Below are 21503 nucleotides of genomic sequence, written 5' to 3'. Positions count from 1 at the left end.
ATTCTTAAATTTATTTAGATACATTTATTATTAAATTAAATTTATTTTTTTTAATTATTTTTATAATTTTATTTTATATTTAATATTATTAAAAATACTTTTAATGTACTTTTACTACCTATATAAAAGAAAAATGAGATGTCCGGTGTTTAAAAATAACTATTCAAATACTTGTCAGATCAACACTTGCTAAATATGCACTTTTATTAATAATTTTAATTTACTTAATCAACCATTTCATATTTTACACCGACCTTAATTAAATAAATAAAAAGGTGACCAATCATTTACAAGAAATAAATCTTATTTTTCATAATTCTATATATGAAATTTCTATAATTATAACTTAGAAGGATGAATTAAGTTGGAAATCGTATAATAAAAAATTTCTTATTTAAAGTATTTTTTTTACAAATATGTTAATTAATATAAAATTAAATGCATATTACATTCATTTAGATTTAGCCCAACCGTAAAGAGATATATAAATAAGAAATATAGGGAATAAAAGCCATAATTTGTGCAGAAAATGAGGCTAATTATAAATATTATTAATTATGATGGTGGTACTTTTGTAAATAAGTAGAAAGGTAGGGGTTTAAAATCCAAAATCATAGAATATGGAGGCGGTTGATTAAACTGGAAGCAGCACCTGAGCCATCCCTTTCGCTGGCTCTTAAACCTTTCCCTTTGTCGTCTTCCTCCTTTGGAAATCGATTTCTCGCTTCTGCTCTCTTCTGTTCAAACTTCATAATATAATCTCACGTACAGTTGAAATATTCCCCCACAAATTTAGAAATTCACATATTCTGATTCATTTTCTTTCCCTTTTTTCCCTCAGTCCAAACAGCCGACAAAGTGTAAACTTTCAGAAAACTTGCTGTTTAATAGTACTTACTATAATTGTCTTCTGAAATTGATTTAAAGCTCGTTTTGAACGAAAATACTTCCTGTATAACTTGAGCATTCGTCATAAGTTGCCTTTTCTAGTAGTATAGAAAAAGAACACAGCCATGGCCACTAATTCTGCTGACTGTAGAGAGGTTGTTCTCAAAATGGACGAGAAAGATGATCCTGCAGCTCGAAGCTTCCAACCCACAAACGCTGAGAAGATTTGGAGAGATTCAAGCTATGATTTTTGGAAAGACAAAGAGGAATATAAACAGATTCTAGAAAATGGGACTGAAGATTTCGGGTTTGATTTTTCTCAAAATAACTTTCCTGATGCTAGAGATAATGCGGCTTCATCGTCGTCCATGGAGGATCCACCCTCGAAGCTGATTGGTCAGTTTTTACACAAACAAGAAGCTTCCGGTGATTTTTGCTTGGATATGGATTTGGAGATGGCCGAACTTCAAAATGATGGAGTCGTCTTTCACCGGAGCTTGACGACGGTTTCGGAGTCTCCAACCTCAATGAACCGAGTCACTTTCGACCCGAACCCACCTGGGTCTGGCGAGGCTGTCAGTAGGAGGCACCAGAATAAAGATTCACCGAGCAAGAACAGTACTGGTAGTGCAAGTTGTGGTGGCGTTGATGGGGAGATTTTGAAGTGTAGTTCTAGAAACGACGGGATGTTTTCCAATAGCGCATCGTTTAAGAGGAAGTCGCATTTGTTGAAGGAGAGGACAAAGTCGAGATTGATGGACCCACCGCCACAGCCTCCAGAAAAGTCGGAGAGAGTGGTCGGAAGATCAGGGCAGTCCGGATTTACAGGGAAAGACAGCGTGATTGATGATGAGGAGGATGACTCCTTGTTGGAGGAGGATTTGCCTGAAGAATACAAGAAAGATAAACTTGATATTTGGATTCTGCTTGAATGGGTGAGTTTGATCTTAATCATAGCTGCTCTAGTTTGCACTCTTGTTATTCCATATTGGAGGAAGAAAAATCTGTGGAAGCTTAGATTGTGGAAATGGGAAGTGTTAGTTCTAGTTTTAATATGTGGGAGATTAGTATCTGGGTGGGCTATAAGGATCATTGTGTTCTTTCTTGAGAGGAATTTTCTTTTGCGAAAACGGGTTCTATACTTTGTCTATGGGATCAAGAAGGCTGTGCAGAATTGCTTATGGTTGGGTCTTGTTTTGATTGCTTGGCATTGTTTGTTTGACAAGAAAGTTGAAAGGAAAACCAGGAGTAGAATTCTTAGATATGTGACCAAAGTTTTGGTGTGTTTGGTGGTGGGTACACTGCTGTGGCTTGTCAAGACTCTTGTGGTTAAGGTTCTTGCATCTTGTTTTCATGTGAGTACTTACTTTGATCGAATTCAAGAGTCTTTATTTAATCAATATGTGATTGAAGCACTTTCTGGTCCTCCGTTGATTGAAATAAAAAGGAATGAGGATGAGGAAGAGAGAATTGCAGTTGAGATACTGAAGTTACAGAATGCAGGTGCTGCTTTGCCTGCTAGCCTCAAGGCAAGTACCTATCCGTCACCTCTGCGTGGCAAAATAATAAGTGGCCGGATACAGAGAAGCCCTCGACTTAGTTCCCCTAGACTGTCTCATGCTTTATCTGAGAAAGCCAATGAGGAAAATGATGGAATAACAATTGACCACTTGCACAAATTGAATCCTAAAAATGTTTCTGCTTGGAATATGAAGAGGCTGATGAACATAATTCGATATGGTACTCTGTCCACATTGGATGAACAGATAAGAGATACTAGTCATGATGATGATGAGTCTGCTACAAAGATTAGAAGCGAATGTGAAGCAAAAGCTGCAGCAAGGAAAATATTCCAGAATGTGGCCAGGACTGGGTCTAGGTAGGTTCTTGTTTCCTATTCGTTTTATTATGTTTAATTAATACTCTACGCCAAAGGTCCAACTTGGCTCTTAAACAAAATCTGGGTTCATCATAAACCATATGTTAATGCTGTTAAAACGGTGTTGAAAAATGAGATTTTAAAATATAATTTTTATATTTTACACCATTCATAGATTGGTTGCAGAGATGTTATACTGCAGTTTGGCACTGACTATGAACAGTGATAATTACTATTTCAGAACATTATATAGATCACTTCAAAGAACAAAAATATGTTATGTTCATTTTACTTGTATGCATAGTTACTGTTCTTTACGTTTGTGGTGTAATGTTCATTTCATTCAATTACTTCTGGTCTAGTTTATACTCTGCTTTGCTTTTGAGGTGATTGTGTTCTTGTTCATTAACTTTGAACCCTCTCATGTGAGGTGTAACTTATGTCTATACTTTGTAAAGCACTGCGTTTTATGCCTGTCATTTTTTTTTCTTCAATGTATTTTAATTTAATAAATTTGATGTCCAAGTAATTGTTTCTTTTTGACGTTCCATGTTGCAGTAAATTTATTGATTTTTCCAGTTTTAGTAGAAAACCTGTCTTAACAGTTCTTTTGCAGATTGTGATACATCCTTAAGAATGACGGTTGGCAAAGATGTGTTCTACAGAATGGAATGTGTATTGTGTTTGAGATTACTGTTGTATAATCAGCTTGAATCAACCTTCTTTTTTTTTCTTTCAATAATCATGCTTTTATTTTATGTTTTTATCACATGTTTTAACTGATCGTATCCACAGTGATTTAATTGTTCATCATAATTTTCCTCCTATAATGAGTTTCTTTTCTTTATACCCTTATGAAGGTATATTTATCTGGAGGATATTATGCGTTTTATGCAAGAAGAGGAGGCTTTAAAGGTTATGAGTCTTTTTGAAGGAACATCTGAAAGCAAGAAAATTAGCAAGTCATGTTTAAAAAAATGGGTGGTAAGAGTTATCTATTTGTCTTGGCTTGATAATTGATTTTCCCTTTTTGTTTGCAAATGTTGAAATCTGCTAGTTTGTATATTTAGAATTATTTTTAGGCTTCTATGCATCCATTAAAGCTTCAACTCAGGTGAACTCATACTTTAATCTCGCCTGGTTTTAAGTTCAAATTGTTGATATTGGAGTGAATTGTGAATTTGGATCAGTTTAAAATAAGGGAGCTCAATTTGTTTTAGGTAGAAATTCAGGGCATGTGAGGTTTGGCAGAATCATGAAGATAATTGACAAAGAAGTATGTAACTTGAAAATAGGCATTTCATGGTGTGAGTTGATTGTTTCTGTTTGAAATCTCCCTATGTAAATATGGATGTTGGCCTTGTCTAAGTCCATGTTACAATAATATCCATATTTAAGTTTGAATGAACTTTTGATATTCAGAAGATATTAATTACTTCTAATATCCCTTTACCAACTACAAAGACAAGGGCAGGCACCTTTTTGAGCAAACTTGTAGTTACCTTTGCATAGGGGGTCATAATCCCTCTGTAATGATCAGCACAAGCTCTCAATCCTTCTTGCTCCTTTTTGGCAACTTGACCATTTCAGGTTAATGCTTTTAGAGAACGGAGAGCACTGGCTTTGACATTGGATGACACAAAAACAGCCGTCAAGAAGCTGCATCGCGTGGTGAACATTTTAGTTGGGATCCTTATAGTTGTTATTTGGCTTCTTATACTAGGAATTGCCACAAGCAAACTTCTCATCTTCATAAGCTCCCAACTCGTCCTCGTGGCATTTGTATTTGGAAATACCTGCAAAACAATATTTGAATCTATTATCTTCTTGTTTGTGATTCACCCTTTCGATGTGGGTGATCGCTGTGAAATTGATGGAGTTCAGGTACGTTAACAAATATATGAACCTTCCTTCTATAGTTTTGTACCTTCACTATCATAGAGTTTTTTTTGGCTTGTTTATATATGACGTGCCTGATTTGTTTGCAACAAATTTCAGATGATAGTGGAAGAGATGAACATTTTAACTACCGTTTTCCTAAGATACGACAACCAGAAGATTATAATGACCAACAGTGTTCTTGCTACCAAAGCCATTAGTAACTATCATCGTAGTCCCGATATGGGAGATACTGTTGAGTTCCATATTCACATAGCCACCCCTGCAGAAAAGATTGCGGCCATTAAGCAACGGATAAATAGGTAAGTACAGAAGAAACTTCATTGTTTAACCACCACCTTTGCCAGTACTTCTATTACTAATTATTGGTCTGAGAGGGTAATATGGGCCAAAATGACATCTATTCCTGTTGAAACAAAAATTTCTGCCTTGAAACGTCAACCACGCTGAATTACATAAATGACAGACAAATTGGTTTCTGTTATAATAATTCATAAATCTCTATACTATTGCCCAAAAATGCTTTAAGGCTTTTGGATGGCTTAGATGATATTTTTTGAAATTTAATCTTCAAAATTTATTATTTAATCTCTATGGTTTGGAAAAACTCACTAGATGGTCTCTCAATTTTAAAAAATATATTAAATTATCTCTGAAGTTTCAAAATATCTTCTAACGAGTCATTTCATTAGTTTTACCCATTAAAGGTTTAACTATTTAGTTGAGAAAATTCATTAGTTGGTTTGTCATTAATATATTTTTCAAAATCGATAGACTAATTAATAAATTTATGTATAGTATAGGGATCAAATAGTAAATTTTCTTTAATTTTTTAGTCATGCATGATAGAGAGGACATCCATATACATGCTTAGATATATGACCCCAAGCGTAAGTGTTTTTTTTTTTTAGAATAATTGCCATTCCACCTTGATTTTTGGCATTTTTTTTTCATTGAGCAGACTAATTATACTCAGATATATTGATGTTGTCGTCTGAAAGTAATCTTGCATTGTCCACTGCAGTTACATCGAGAACAACAAGGAGCATTGGTATCCTTCATCTATGATCATATTCAAGGATGTGGATAACCTAAATAGTGTGAAAATCGCAGTGTGGTTAACTCATAGAATGAACCACCAAGACATGGGGGAGAGGTTTTCAAGGAGAGCCCTCTTGCTTGAAGAGATTGTTAAAATTCTCAAGGAGCTTGACATTCAGTATCGCCTGCTTCCTCTTGATATTAATGTTCGTGCATTGCCTTCTGTCTCGTCGGACCGTGTTCCTCCTAGTTGGATGATTTGAGTGGGTGAACACAGAATAGAATCAATTCATTCTTTGTTCCTTTCGAAATAGAGGTTTATGAGATGAAAAAAATTCGAAAGTTTACATTACTTCGTATATATAGCAAAATCTTAATCCTTTGATAATAAAACCATATCTTTTTGTTTCTTTAGAAGTATACAATTATGGCTTAAAGTATGAAACTGGATTTGGAAGGATTAGAGATAAATTAGATCCGGCACTAGTGGTAGAGGTCGCAGAGCCTTCCACTTCACTTACCTAAGAGGTAAGGCTGAAAGTGAACCTATCGATTCACCGGCACGAATAGCATTTCCTCCTATCCCAGCATACCTACTGGCAAGAGCAGATCCTTTTCCATATGCGGGGGCGAAGAAGCGGGCATCGGAGCAGGTTGAAAAGCCTGCATCCCTTTCATCCCTAGCCTGTTCCGAATCTTCTAGGTGCATAGCCCGTTCCATAGACCATTGTTGGAGAACCCGAAACGGCTGGAGTTTACCCATCACTACTTTATGGCAGGAGAGGTTTATTTCATCCAAGCCTAAGAGCAGTCGGATAGAAGATTAGCCACCCAAATAGAATGTCTCATGAGATATCTAAAATTAACCCGTCCAAATGGACCCATTATCATTAACTACTCTCCAGAAAAGCTTTAACATGGCATTCCTATTCCAGCCCTCAATAGTTCTTAAACCCAATCCACCTTTATCCTTCGGTCTACATTGGACCAGCTGATCGTATGGATCTTATAGGTGGGTTCGGGGTCTGACCAAAAGAAATCTCGAATGCTCAATGAAATGGATTTCAAGATCTTCTCCGGAAGCCTGAAAGCGGACGACCAATAGATGTGAAGGCTTACAAGCACTGAGGAGATGAGCTCCATTCTTCCGGCATATGACAGCAGCCTTCTTTTCCAATTGCTAATTCTGCGATTGAACTTGTCCAAGAGGGGGAGACAGTCGGAGTGTCTCAATCTGGTAGACACTAGGGGCAGTCCCCAGTATTTGAGAGAGAGCTGCGCCTCACGGAAGCCAAGAGTAAGAATGATTTTTCGTTTCGCCCTCTAATGGCCGAGAATGATAGAGAGCAGTTAGCTTTATTAATCCCAAGACCTGCCCAGCTGTGAAAACTAATTCAGCACTTGGTTGATGGCCAACGCATTACGCACGGAGCTATCTGCGAAAATGAGCACATCATCAGCATATATTATATGATAAACATAGAGTTTATGAAATCTTCTTGAATGGGTGATCCGGTTTACTTCCCTGTTAAAGTTAAAAAAAAGCTGGCTGAATATTTCCGGGTGAAAAGATAGGCTCTAAGAGACCTGTCTCAAACCGCGGCCCCCCCTGAAGAAGCTAGATGGAGATCCGTTAATCATAACTGCAAATGACACTATGGAGATACATTATCTAATCCATCTTACCTAAATTTCAAGAAACTTCAAGGATTCAAGGGTGGGTATTGAGGACAGCATCCCAAGGAACGGAGTCGTACGCCTTGCGAATATCTAACTTGGCGCAAAACTTAGGAGCTTAATGCGTCTCTATGAAAGTTACGGACCAGCCCGTGAGCCAGAAGAATGTTTTCACTGATGTTCCTGCCTTTAATGAAAGCCGACTGATGGGGACCCACCAACTCTGAAAGCATTTCCCTAGGTCGATTCGCCAAAATTTTTGAGATTTTCTTTACAAGCACGTTGCACAATGAGATAGGTCTGAACTTCTCAAAGACCTCCGGGTTATCAACCTTAGGGATCAGCTCAAGGAAAGTTGAGTTGACCCATTTTAAATGTTTTCCACTTCGAAAGAAGTTCGATACAGCTTTGCACACATCATGTTTGATGATTCCCCAACAGACCTGACAAAAGTGGGCATTGAATCCGTCCGGACCGCGGGCTTTCTCCGGGTGAAAACTCAGCACAACCTTCTCGACTTCATCCGCCGTGACCTGTCGAATTAATCCTAGCTACTGATCCTCAGTAAGGACTCTCTCAAACTGAAAATTGCTGTTCACATTGCAAGATCTGATCTGTCCCAAGATGTTTTGGAAATGAGAAAGCCTTGATGCTAGTCTCCCCATTAACCATGTGGCCGTTATCATCTTTAATGGAACGAAAAGTCTTTCGGGCTCTTCTTTCTTTGATTTGAAAGGCTCTCACCTTAACCCTCTGGTCTGTGGGTAAACCATTCAAAGATACAACAAAGATAGAAAGCAAGTGTCCTCTTCGAAGAGTTAAGGTACATATCCATCAATACATTGAATGAATCCCTTATTCACTCTTATGATACCTTTCTTTAGGGGACCTGAAGAGAAAGAAAAGGTGACTATCAACTAAATGAAAGATCTGCTTCGTTGCACTATCTTAACTGAATCCAGACAAGCGCTATTCCTTAGCTTGCATCTCGCTATTCCTCAGCTGAAAGAAGTTCCACTTCTTTCTCGGTCAGTTGGGTTGGTTGGTTGCTTAGGGTTTCCCAAGCATTAGAAGATGGACTGGACGGTGACTTCAGAAGATGGTTTACTGCCTTGGGGGAGAAGGAAGAATAGAACTAGCGGGCCCGGTACGAATGCATGGACTGCCTCATTCTCTGTCTTCCGATCCTAGCGATGGCGGGTACTCCCAAGTCTGGTTCTCCCGGTCCATTGCCTACCGATTCAGAGCTAATAGGGATTTGTTCACTCGGAGTTCTTTCTTCAACAGTAAGATCGGTGCCTTGAGGCGGTGAAAGTAATGCTAATGGAATGTCCACAGATTCGGCTTAGTTCAAATAGCCCTAGTTTGATCTTCTTCCATGGTTGATAAAAAAATATCTCTTTGCTTTGTGATTCAATCGATGCTAATTCGGCTATGTTGGTTGGCCTGGAGCTGGGTATAGTTTATGGCCTTTTTTTTTGCCTGGTCTTTCATCTGCCTTGAGGCCAGGTGTGGGATCGATTTAAATAAAGTCTACGATTGCCGGGTTTTTTAGGAATGAATTGATAGGAAGATTAGCGGAACCGCCAGGAATCAGTACTGCGTCGACTGCTATGTGCTAAAGACTGCGGAATAAGAGCAGTGGGATAGATTCACTATTTGAATGTATTTCTTCGATTTCGATAAGCAGAGGATTTTCGACCAGGAAGAGCAGCTGTGGCACTTGAGGAATAGTTAATCCGATCAAGAGTCTAAGAAGATGCCATAGATGCAATAAGACTTTTAGGCCCCGATACGCCCCTTTCAAAGACCGGAGTTTCCGCCTCGGAGGCTTCTACCCCGCCCATCCCTCCTGAAATCACTCCACGACTAACTGAGCTTGAAATCACTCCACGACTAACTGAGCTTGAAGCTACTTTCCTACTCATTCTATCTTTGTTAGTGAAGCGAGCCCATTAGGGATCACCTGTGCTATCAAAAAAATAAGGAATACCAGGCACGAAATTGCTCACCCGGCTCTTAAATAGAAATCCCTGCAGTGAAGTCACCCGAGGGTGATATCATAAGCTGTTGTCGGAATAACTAGTAATATCATCGGGAAGAATTAAGCCAATTTCTCCTCTTTCTTTTCTGGGCTTGTTGGAATAAGAGCTTTTGTCGCCTTTCCTTTGTCCTTTGACATCGAATCGGTTGTGCTAGAATCAATGGCAGATAATGCCCTCTTGTCGCAAGTGAGCAGACGATTTCTCCCTGACATCACAGAAGACGATTTTCGGCATATGGCTACTTCTATTCTTGGGCATCCCCCCTCAAATAGACTAGGCTCCTTCATTCCTTAGAAACCTCCTTCATTCATGCCTTTTCTCGGTTACTCTTTCCCAGTTCCTAGCTCTAAGACTAGTGGAAGAAGGGGCAAGAGTGGCTTCGCTCCTACACCTTCTTACACGAAGGGCTGCTCTTACTCTTAGGAGTTCTCTTTCCTTGTTGCTAGAGTTATTTCTAGCTAGTTCTTTCTCTCCTAGTTATTCTCCGATCAATTGCTAGTGTTTTCGAGGAATCCCCTGTTCGCAAGAGATGGGACATTTTAATCAGAATCCCCTGCTAGCAATAATACTTGAATCCCTAGGGAGTATAATCAGTCCCCTTGCGCCTTCAAGCTTTCAACTGATTGAAAGAGATGTGATGCTTGACAAGAGTATGCCAAGTGAACTTCCTGCGTTGGGAAAGAAAACAGTTTGTTTTCTCATTTTACTTCCTGATTCCGCTTTCAAACTCATTTCTCGGAGAGCTGACTGGCTTAAAATAGCTCTTGTCCTTCCCCTGCTATGGCTCTCGAAGACTCCTGCGACCTTGCTCTTGCGCCAGCTTTCCTAAAATCCCATCCCTACTGGTCTAAGCTTGACTTTATATCTGCCGCTTTCTCATATTCATATGAGATAAAATAACTTTATTTAAGTGCCTTCAAATGAAAGGGCTTTCTAACTTACTTTATCACAGCACATGCTTTTGTTTTGCTTTGTAACCTAGCTTGAAAAGTAACTGGCGTTATCACTGGATGAGGATAGCTTGCATTTGCCCTATAACCTGGAAAATTTCAACGCAGCTATATAAACATCCCCTGCTGGGGATTGCAACTAGCTCTATGGCTTTTACCTACCCAGCCCTGTACCCTGATGGCTTGACTTGCTTGCCTTATTTCCTGGCCCTATTCGACCTAAGGACCTAAAAATGGATGGAACAGAATGCCCAGGGGAAAAGGAGTGGAAGGGGATGTAAAAAAACTCCCAGCAAGAAGATAAAAAATGGACTATATGGGCGAAGGGAAGAAAGTAGATGCTAGTGGTTCAAATCATGTATTAAGCCAACCCATTCTTTCTATCTATTCTTTTTATCAGTAAAGAGGCGCCTCAGGTTCTTTTCCAAGGGGCAGAGGGTATTGAGAAGCAGGTAGAGAAGGAAGGAAAGATCCCTTTAACAATAACAAGCCGCAAGCAGGCTGCATATCTTTCTTCTCTTTTCAAAGATCGGGGCCCCCGCTGAGATTCATTCCTCGTATCATCTTAGGAGTGAATAGGGCTTACGGAACAGCAACTGAAAGAGTTTACTTCCCGAGCTCACTGCCTCACACCACTATAAGTAGTGCTTTCTTCTTTGCTAAATAGAATGTCAAACATGAAATAAAAGCATATTTTAGAGATTTTCCTTCCTTTTGGACAGGGTTGCTTTATTCTTTCGATTCTAGGCATATTCTACTAGGGAAATCGTCTGGTCATGTTAGCTCTACAGCGGATTGGTACAACTGATAGTGTTTCAAAGCCTATTACGACATATGCAAGCCATAGAAAAGAGAGTAAGAGAGTCTCCTTTAGAGATGCTTATCCTTGAACTAACTCTCCTGCCCTATTCATTAAAAGCCCTATGATCTTAGACCCTAAAACCTCGTTGTCAAGGGAGTCAAGAAGGACGAAGAAACTTTTGTGGCGCACCATTCGTTAAACCCCCTCTTCTCGGGCGATAGGGGTTCCTCTTTAGACTCCGAGGTTCGAGTTTCTTTGTCGGTCGTAATTGTTCCAATTTCATTGCCTCATGTAATACGGTAGGAAAAAGAGACTTTTTTGTATATGATAGTCACGTTGAAAATCTTACGTAAACTCTTCAGACTAAATATGATAAAGCCTATAAAAAATTCTAACTACATATTCTAACTACATATCATACCTCCAAAATACAGAACATAATCCAGAGTTTGGGCAAAGTGGGGACTCTGCGTGCCCTGATTGACGAGTTCTAAATAGATCCTGATTGACGAGTTCTAAATAGATCTACTTTAGCCAGTGAATGTTGTCGACGCTAAAAAAAACACGTTCGGCTACCTCTTGGGGATTGACTCCTGTTGGTAAGTTCACATCTCCAGTAGTATCTTTATAGACTCTATAAAAAATTTCTTATCTTGGAAACGATTTGTTCTTTAAGTGTAGCTATTGTTGAATCATTAAAACAAATAAACAAAGAGTTATCCTTGAACTTGACAATCCTTAGCAGCGGAAACAAACCATGCTAACGCCTGCACAGAATAAGCATATTCCCCTCCCATACTTCCAAGAGCATAAAGAGAATTCTAGTAAACAATCAGGCTACGTTTTTGAACAAATTTGCTTGCTTATACAGAATTCAAATTTCTCACGTAAATTATTGATTGAAGAATCTAATATTTCAACTATTCTGATCTAATCGAAAAGCTGAAGTATCTACAGTTTCATCTTAAAGACCCAACCCAAGTAGGAGTAGCAACAGAAACAGCAAAGCCCTGCTCTGATGTGTAAACAACCCAGACAAATTTAGTAGCAGATTGTGTATGCCACCTTTACTACAATGGCCTTTTAATCAGACCAAATGTGATCAAACCCAGATAGTGAGTTGAGTTCCAAGCTTGCAGAGACTCTCAGAGATGCTGCCGTTTTGTGCCGGTACCATGCTGCCGACTATGGTGATGGTTTTGTGCGGTTGAGCAGAACATATCGGGCACGAAATCCCCACTATAAGATTGATTATGGACTCGTTTAGGCCAATATAGCCCCGAGGCTGTAGGTGGAGAAGGGATCTGAGGCACGGCCCAGGAGCTGTCGGGAACCTGACCTGGGCAGTCATCATCATCTAATTCTTCCTCGGCTGATCGTAAGATTGCAGAGCCGTCAGAGTCGCTATGCTTGCTGTAATCAGCCTGATGAACATTTTTAATAAAGCAAAAGTTACATGTAGCAACTACAAGCATTGGAAGAAGACATTTAATTACTAAATAACAAGAACAGCAAAAGAACACAGAACAAAATTTTGTTAACAATGCTTATTCACGAAAAAGATAATTACGTGATCAAAAAGTTACAATTTTAGTTCGTGTGTCTAGGGCTAATATGAAACAATATAGGGGTGTAAGTATATATTTGGCCAAATACTTAATACAGCAACCAATTACAAAAGAAACTTGCATATCCAGCAGCCTTACAAGGACAAGTAGCCAAGTAGAATAGGACATCCATGTAACTAGTACAAGCTAAGTTCTGATAAGGTCATTCGACCTATCAATCTGTTAGACCTCGCATGGCCATGATTATAAGAGAGGAAGAGGCACACTTGTTTGCCACTACTACTCATCAGATAGATATGTAATGGGCAATTAATATATAAAATAAAATAAAAAAGGAAGCAAGACCAAGATTGAGGCTTTGGATACCAATATAAGATGGACGGATATGTATAATACCTTAGACGATCCATTACCAACATTGTCATAGTTTTGACTAAAATCAGTTAATCCAAGAAATTCATCCATCTCCCACTGTGGGATGCCTCCAGCCACAGAAACAGTGGAAAATGATACATTAGAAGGTTCAAACTCCCATCCACGAACCTGTTCAGGCAAAACTTCATTGCTTGGACAAGCCAAGGACAGGGGCGTTCCTCTTCTAGAAACAGAATGATGTATTGTTTCGGAGGTTTTTTCACCCGAATGTAACTTTCCTGAAGAAGAGGATGCACCAGGGTCAGTAGGTGCTAGACCAACTTTTACTCCGGTTAACAGAAATCTCTGATGAGCAGATACATAGGCATTTGCTGTGTGAATAGCAAAATCACATTTCCTGCAGAGTAAAGCGCGATCTTCTAGACAAAAGAAAAAGCCAGCTGTGTCCTGTATCAAATGAGTGATTTACATCATTAGCAGTCAACAAAGAGAAAGTTCAATAAATCATACACCGACAAACTTAAGAAAAACTCCATTTCAACTACCATGCCATGCTTTACCTTTTCATTGATGAAGTCAACAGGTATTGGCAGTGTCAAAAGCTATTCAAACCGAAAGTTCAAGCTTTTTGGAGAACCAAAGTATAAGTCTTCTATCTCTAGGATCCTCTGGGCTTGAAGCACGGACAAGTAGAAATCTAAAACGTTTTTTAAATTAAGCTAATTTTTCTAAATTAATATGATGGAGACTTAAAGCTATTGTTCATAGGGACCCTAATGCCAACTCAAATATATACTCATCATAGAAGGTCAAGCTTCTGATGAGGATCCAAGAAGAGATTTTACATCTCTATCAGGCTCTACAATGACGATATGTGAAACGCCTAAACCAGCAACATGCAATAGCCACAATATTCTAAAAACAAACAGAGACAATAATGGCTCTCTCTTTAATTGACTAATAGACGAACCCCTAAATTTTCCAGGTAAAAGTTAAGATTTTGTAGGCAAACATTAGATTATTGATCAGCAGAAGCAAGATTATATGGGTACCGGGATTTTCTAGGAACCACTGGACATAGAGATGCATATAACAGGTAATATAGAGGGAGAGAGAGAGAGAGAAGAAGCGAGACATGCCTGACAAATGTCGCATTTAGGCATCTGAGGGGAAGAGCCAGCGAGAGGAACCCTCTGGTGCTTGCTGGCTAGCTTGTTGGCCGCATGAACCTTCTCGTCGCACGCCCAACACAACGCAGCCTCGTCGGCGCAGCAAAGCACGTTCGCCTCCGCCGCCTCACAAACGTTGCACTGAATCTTCATATTCTCTATCTCTTTGTACAATTTCAAAAAATTAAAAGAAAGAACAGCACGAACAGAAAGATCAAGATCCTGTTTTTTCTACAGCAAGGTTCCTAACTCTCCACAAAACCTCTGAAAAATCCTTTTCTCACCCTCAAAAAAAAAAATTTTTTTTTTCAAAAACCCACAAATTTTATTCCTATAATCTTCTCTCTATCCAGTTTTTCTGTCTGAAATCTGTAAAAAAATCTTGACTAAACTAAAACCCACTTATCTGTTTGAAAACCTTGAGAAAATAGTTGAGGATATTTTCATGTGATGAAGTAAGCCTTTATAGAAGTCCAGATCTTTCGAAGAAAAAATAAGAGGATCAGATGAAGCCACCTGAGCCTCAGACCATAGAGGTTGAAGGGGAAAATTTCTTTTAAAAAAAATAAAATAAAGAATATAAAGACAAGACAAGAAAAGGAGGCGAAAGTGATTCTTCTCACCGTTGAAAACGAGAAGATATTTTCTGCAGCCGTGAAAAGTTGTTGTACACGTGGCAGGTCCTCACTGCTGTCAAGAGCAAGGAGACCAGCTTCGCTGTCTCCGGTTATGCTCCGAATCTGTATTTTATTTTTCTAAAATTCAGTAGTTCATGTTTTTTTTTTTTTTTTTTTTTTTTTTTTTTTTTTTTTCGGTTCGCAAGGCAATATATTCTAAATTTATCGGCATAAAAAGTCAAATTTTTACGAATTTGAACATTTTGACCTCCTCTCTTTCTCCATACTTAAATAAAGCTTGTTGGGCAGATTTATAGGCGGATTCGTTGCACAGTCTTGATTTCAAGGCTATTATAGAAATGCAATATAAATGGAGGTTTAATATTATATATTTATTAATTTAAATTATAAAAATATAATATAATAGAAACTAAAATTTAGTATTAAGGGTAGGAGCATCTACCTAGTATTTATAGCGTAGCCAATAAACATAAATTAATAAATTTGTTCGGTGACCAAATAATGGCATTCAAAGTCCATAACTCAGTAAGCTAACTCAATTCCCCCTTTTTCTAAGAAACCAACAAACAAAATGGTAGGTGATGTTTAAGTTTGTCAAAAGTCTCGTTTTAATCTTTTAACTATTATTCAATAATCAATTAAGTGTCTAATCAAATTCTTCGACTTTCAATTTCGATTTAATTAGTTTTATATATTATAATTTTAAACTAATTCCTAGAGGAGAGTATTTCTCCTTTTATATGTTTCCTTTTTGTCTACTAGTGACGTGTTAACAGAACGTGTATCATTGGACCACCTGTCCCTGCTACGTTGATATGGACGTACGAGGGAATCAGATCTCTATCCCATGTGTAACGGCCCCTGATTCTCCCCGGGAGCGTATGCGGATGGTCCCACAAGGCGAAGGGGCTGAACTCCTTCCTGGTTCTGAACTGGGCCGGAGGATGAGGTTACAATTAGGCCCAGAAGGAATCTATCCATTGGGCTAGAAGTGCAGGCTGACCTGTTTTAAGGAACTGATTGGAGCCCGGTCTTTGAACAGAATGGACTGGACCTGGTTCTTGGAGGGGGCCTAGAAGCCTTCAGATTATGAGCTGCCCTAATGAGCCTGGCCTTAGACCGGAGTGAAGAAATCCAGCGGTCATCAATTGCCCCTTTACCTTCTTATCAGTTATTGCCTCAACTGATGAGGGGGTAAATTCCAAGAATCATTATGACCGCGCCTATTTATGTACTGCTTCCTTCATAATGCCTTTTCATCTTTTTGTCATTTTGACTTTCGAGTCCCCTCTGTCTTTTTCCATTTCTGGCTTTCCTCTGTTCTTCGTGCGTACTGCCATCTCCACTTTCCTGCTTTTATTTTTCAGGTACGCTTTCCTTCCTTTTTCATGAATATCTTTTAAGGATCCTGGCATCGTTGGACTAGAGTCTAGCATCATCCCGTCCAGTATAAAAACCTCATTCTTAGGGTATATCTTGATATTGTCCCTACTGCCGACTTCAGGACCCTTACCAGTATGAAGGATCTTTCTTTCTGATTCGCATGCTTCTGGTATAATCTATCTTCAGAAAGGTGTGAGCTTAGTCTTCTCTGTTAAATAGAAAGAGTATGGTTTATCTCTCCCCTTAACTTCTTTCTTCCACGGGGTTTTCTAATGTTTCGAGATTGCTCTTCAAACGCTGACCCCTAATTTCATTTTCTTCATATCTCCTTTAGAATCTGTCTGTCTGAGCGTAGGTTTTACGTTCACAGGGTGTTTTATCTCTCGTGGAGGTCCGTTTTAATCTTGCTTCTGTGATTTTTATTGAGAGTCGTTCTGACTTGCCCCGGTTTTGGATTTTTTGCAGCTTCTAAGATGAGGATGGATCAGATTAAGCCCCCTAAAACTCTTACGCAGCCCAGGGAGAGCTTGAGCGTTTCCCCAGATGGCGCCAATTGATGATCTGAGATCCAGAAAATAGGATTTTACAATGGGTTCTGTAAAACTGAAAAAGCTTAGACCTAGAGGAGAGTATTTCTCCTTTTATATGTTTTTTTTTTGTCTACTAGTGACGTGTTAACAGAACGTGTATCATTGGACCACCTGTCCCTGCTACGTTGATACGAACGTACGAGGGAATCAGATCTCTGTCCCATGCGTAACGGCCCCTGAAAAACCGGACCCCTTCTTAAACCTTTCAAATCGAGCCGGCCCAGTCTTTTCGGCCCTCAGCTCAGACCTCCCCTAGACTTCAGTTCTAACCTCACCTCTCAGCCCGGTCCGGAGGAGAAAAGGTGGCCAGCTCATTTACTCTGTGGGTCCATCTGCATGCGTACTAGGGGGAATTAAATGGCCGCTACGCATGAAGCAAAAATCTGATATTCTCATACGTCCGTATCCGTATGGTAGAGACAGATGGCCCAATGGCAGTGAGGCCGTTACACGTCACTGACAGACGAAGGAAAATGATAAAAGGGGGGAAGCATTCTCCTCTCAGACTAAGCTTACACAACCGTAAAACCCTATTTTTTTAGATCTCAGATCATCAATTGGCGCCGTCTGTGGGGACGAAGGAGATCTTTTCATCGCCGGAGTTCCACTCTTACAACACCCACTGAGATCCACGATGGCCAACCATAATGAAAATAACCTCGTTAATACCCCAAATGACCTGAGCTCTACTCAGGAGGGACAACAGTTCTCTTTTTCCAGTCCCACAACCCCAAACAACCAACCACCAATCCCCTTCAACCCCTCACCGAACTCGGCAGGGAACATGCCCGGAGCTGCCTTATCCAACCAGGACCTCCAAGCCATGGCCCTTCAACAATAAAACACCGCCCAATGATTGGGGCAGATGATGCAACAGAGGGGCCTCAATACCCCAATGAATGTGTCGCCTGTGGTAGAAGAGTCCCGAACCAACGAACCTCAGCCTACCTTTAATCATCCTCAAACAAACAGCAGAGAAACTGGAGAAAGGGGGAGAAGAGCTGGGGGAGAAGAAGAACCAGAAGCTAGAGTTCATGGAAGAAGGGTGAGGGAGCTGATAGAGAACGACGAGGCAGACAGTTATTCTGCCAGAATAACCAGGAAAATGGAGAGTGAAGCGCAAGAAGAGGAGTATCGTCTGGAGAAGAGGCCCAGATAAGAAGAGGAGAATGTGGATCAGAAACTACAGAAACTGAGGGAACAGCTCCTAGCTGAGTTGGGGGGGAAAGACCACAACCAAACCCTCTTACCTACGTCCTCGCCTGTAATACCCGGCTAGACTCCGGTATCGGAATCCCTACCGTCCGGTGGGATCTCGAACGTCGGAAATCTCTAGAAGGGTAAGAACATGTTTTTTTAAAAAATGTTTTCATGTATTTTAATGTTTTAAGTATGAAAGAAAATGAGTTTTTACATGAAAATAGCATTGGAGGAAAACCCAGGTTCGGCCGCCGAAAAGCAAGTTTGGCCGCCGAACATGCATGCGTTTTGGAGGCACGTTAGGCCCCCGAAAGCATGAGTGAGGGAAGTCAAGGTTCGGCCGCCGAAAGTCAAGTTCGGCCGCCGAACATTGCATGGATGCGGAGGCACATTCGGCCCCCGAACGTGGCCTGGCCAGCCACCTATAAAAGGGTCCCTTAGCCGAAAATGGGCGAGCTTTTTCTCCCCATTTCGGCCAAGGTGAGCATTCCGCCATCTTTCCCCAATCTTGAGTTTTTCCTTCCTTTTTCCATGATCTTTACAAGTTTATAACTTTGGTTTTGAAGATCTTTGAGCTTAGAACGAGTTTTGGAGCTTGGAGACCAAAAGTTGGAACTTCTCCCATCTCCAAGTTTAGATCTCCTCAACCCTCGATCTTCAAGAGGTAAGGGCCGATCTTAAACTCCTTATATGTTTTAAAGAAGTTTTAAGAAGTTTTATGGGGTAGAAATGCATGTTTAAGTTAGTTGAGCTATGTTAGGTTTTATGTGATTTTTGAACAATGTAGCTTGTTATGTGTTGTTTGAAGTGTTGTAGTTGGGGTATATGATAGCTTGAGACCCCTAGGTGTAATGTATGTGAGGTATGCATGTTTTAGAACTAGTTTTTGCATGATTTGTGGGTTTGGAGGCGAAAATGCACAAAGGAGCCAAGTTTCTGCCCTTTTGGCAGAAACCAGGTTCGGCAGCCGAAGGCACTTTCGGCCGCCGAACATGGCTGGGGAGGCAGGCCTTTCGGCTGCCGAAGTTGCCCCCGAAAAGAGACTTTCGTCTCTGTCTGGGACTTTCGGCCGCCGAAGGTGCCGCCGAACCTACCTGAGTTTCGTCTCTGTCCAGGACTTTCGGCCGCCGAAAGTGCCCTGTTCAGCCACTTCATGCATATCTCTATGTGATATTTTCAGGATGTTTTAGGGGGTTTTTGGGGAGTTTATTAGAGTTATGTTTATATATGTTTGGTCCCTCATTGGAGTCCACCTGTGTAGGTTCGGACCCGAGGAACCGAGGACCTCAGCAGTGAGATAGCTGCTTTAGAGTCTGTAGAGCTTCAGCCAGAGGTGAGTGGAATGAACCTTAAGTTTTTAAATAAATGAAATATAACTTTTTGGAGCATGTTCATGCATCATATATGCCATGTGATATTCTAGGTTGTTTGCATTAGTATTCACGAATATGTTGCATTGCATAATATGATGTGGATGCGGATTGGCTATTGGATGATCCTCTAGTCCTCCTATGGTATAATATGATGATGATACGGTATGGATTGCCAGTGAGGCCCATTCTACGCCCCTGGACTATGTTAAGAGAAAGACCAGTGAGGCCCATTCTACGCCCCTGGCATATTGGAATGATATGTTATGTTATGTATGTGAGAGAAAGACCAGTGAGGCCCATTCTACGCCCCTGGCACGATTGGTCTATGTTGAGGACTATAGGTGACAATACCATCCTTATGTGATATGTTTGTGATGTGTTGCATTTCATGGAAGCATGAAATATTTAATATATGTTTTTCTCTATTCTGCTCACTGGGCTTTATAGCTCACCCCTCTCCCCTAACCCCAGATGTGCAGGTACAGGGTAGACCAGGAGGTTAGCCAGAGTACGAAGTGATGTTATGTAATAGTTAGATTGTGGACATGACAATTGTTTTATGATGTAATGTAAAAGTGTTTTAAGTTATGTTATGTAAATTGAATATTGAGGATAGAGTTGTGCTTGACCAATACAGATTGTTAATCCCACTTGTATGTACATGGTCCTTATGATATGAGATATGAGTTTATGTTTCAACCAAGCTTATGTATGATGAGTTACCCCATTGGAGCATTTGATGAGGGCTCCAGTGGAGGTTTAAGATATGTTTATGTTTATGTACAGGCTGAGCTTGGTTGTTATATGAAAATGTTTACAGGTTTATGAGTTTTGTTGATCATGTATGGGATTTACAGGTTTACAGGATATATGTCAGGCTTGCTACGGGTCCCGGCGGCCTTACGCCGATCTGGATCCTAGCGCCGGTAGCGGTCCGGATTTTCGGGCTGTTACAGAATGGTATCAGAGCCCTAGGTTCATATGGTCGGACCTAGAGTGTCGGGCTCATAGATGTTATAGAAGGTCAAGCACAATAGGAAAGGTCATGTCCACTAGGATAGGATGTGGAGTCCTGTCTTACATGATGATGTGATATGCCATGATTATATGCATGTGCATAAATGATATGTTATGTGTGCGATGTATGTGATGAGGGTTCATGTGTGTCCACATGAACCATATGATGCTAATGTTGCTTGTGATGTGCACTGTTTTTCAGAAAACAGGATGAGAGGAACTCGTCGATCAGCAAGATTGACTGGAGTGCCACCTGAGGATGAGGGCCTGAGCGCCCGTCCTCCAGCATTGCCTAGGGCAATGTCTAGCAGGTCCAACAGGGACAGAGTAGCAAGAGACCCTAGAAGGTCTCTGGATCTGGGTAGGAGCAGATCAGTACGAGGAACAGTTCAAGGTGGTATGTCAGAAGATGTGGGAGATGACATGGATGTGGACCAGAGGAGGGATGGCAGTTTGGGGGTTAGTATGTCAGAAGAGGGTATGGGAGAGTCCCAAGGAGGCACTCAGGCCTCGGGATTTGTACAGCCACCTCACTACCCACATTTCTCGCAACACCCCGGGTATTCGATGGGAGGCACGTCGGATTACCCTAGTTTTAGCCCTTACCCCACACAGATGCCATACCCACCATACTACCCACCATACCCACAGTATCCTATGTATCCACCACCACCCTATCACCCAAATCCAGAAAACCCTACCACAGAAAATGTTGCCCCACCTCCGCCACCTACAGAACCAGCAGCCCCAGTTACTCAACCTCCTAACCCTAGCTCATCCAGAGGGAGCAAGGTCAAGATGACCGACTACATGAAGCTGGGTGCTCCCCAATATGATGATGGTGATGACCCATTTGCGTATCTGGAAAGGGTCAAGATGATAACAGACGAGATAGGGGCGGATGACAGTAGAGCCATTCAGATGGCTGGGTTCACCCTAAAATGCAAGAAGGCCCGTGAGTGGTTCAAGAACTACATCAAACCGAGGGTGGACAGTCTTCCATGGGAAG

General features: G+C 40.6%; 2 protein-coding genes across 2 annotated transcripts; one reads left to right on the top strand and one right to left on the bottom strand.

Moving 5' to 3' along the window:
- The first annotated feature begins 504 nt into the window (after positions 1–504).
- Positions 505–6117, top strand: LOC110611061 (mechanosensitive ion channel protein 6). Its single transcript, XM_021751176.2, has 5 exons — positions 505–2767; positions 3628–3751; positions 4358–4651; positions 4766–4968; positions 5691–6117. The coding sequence occupies exons 1-5, from the start codon at positions 1014–1016 to the stop codon at positions 5968–5970; spliced, it is 2655 nt and encodes an 884-aa protein (XP_021606868.1). The 5' UTR covers positions 505–1013; the 3' UTR covers positions 5971–6117.
- A 5886-nt stretch (positions 6118–12003) lies between these two features.
- Positions 12004–14843, bottom strand: LOC110612360 (B-box zinc finger protein 22). Its single transcript, XM_021753127.2, has 3 exons — positions 14264–14843; positions 13146–13571; positions 12004–12605 (listed from the first exon to the last, which is right to left on the bottom strand). The coding sequence occupies exons 1-3, from the start codon at positions 14444–14446 to the stop codon at positions 12327–12329; spliced, it is 888 nt and encodes a 295-aa protein (XP_021608819.1). The 5' UTR covers positions 14447–14843; the 3' UTR covers positions 12004–12326.
- Positions 14844–21503: the final 6660 nt, after the last annotated feature.

Source organism: Manihot esculenta, chromosome 3, assembly GCF_001659605.2.
Source record: "Manihot esculenta cultivar AM560-2 chromosome 3, M.esculenta_v8, whole genome shotgun sequence".
NCBI lineage: Eukaryota > Viridiplantae > Streptophyta > Magnoliopsida > Malpighiales > Euphorbiaceae > Manihot > Manihot esculenta.
This window is presented reverse-complemented; position numbering and strand designations above follow the sequence as displayed.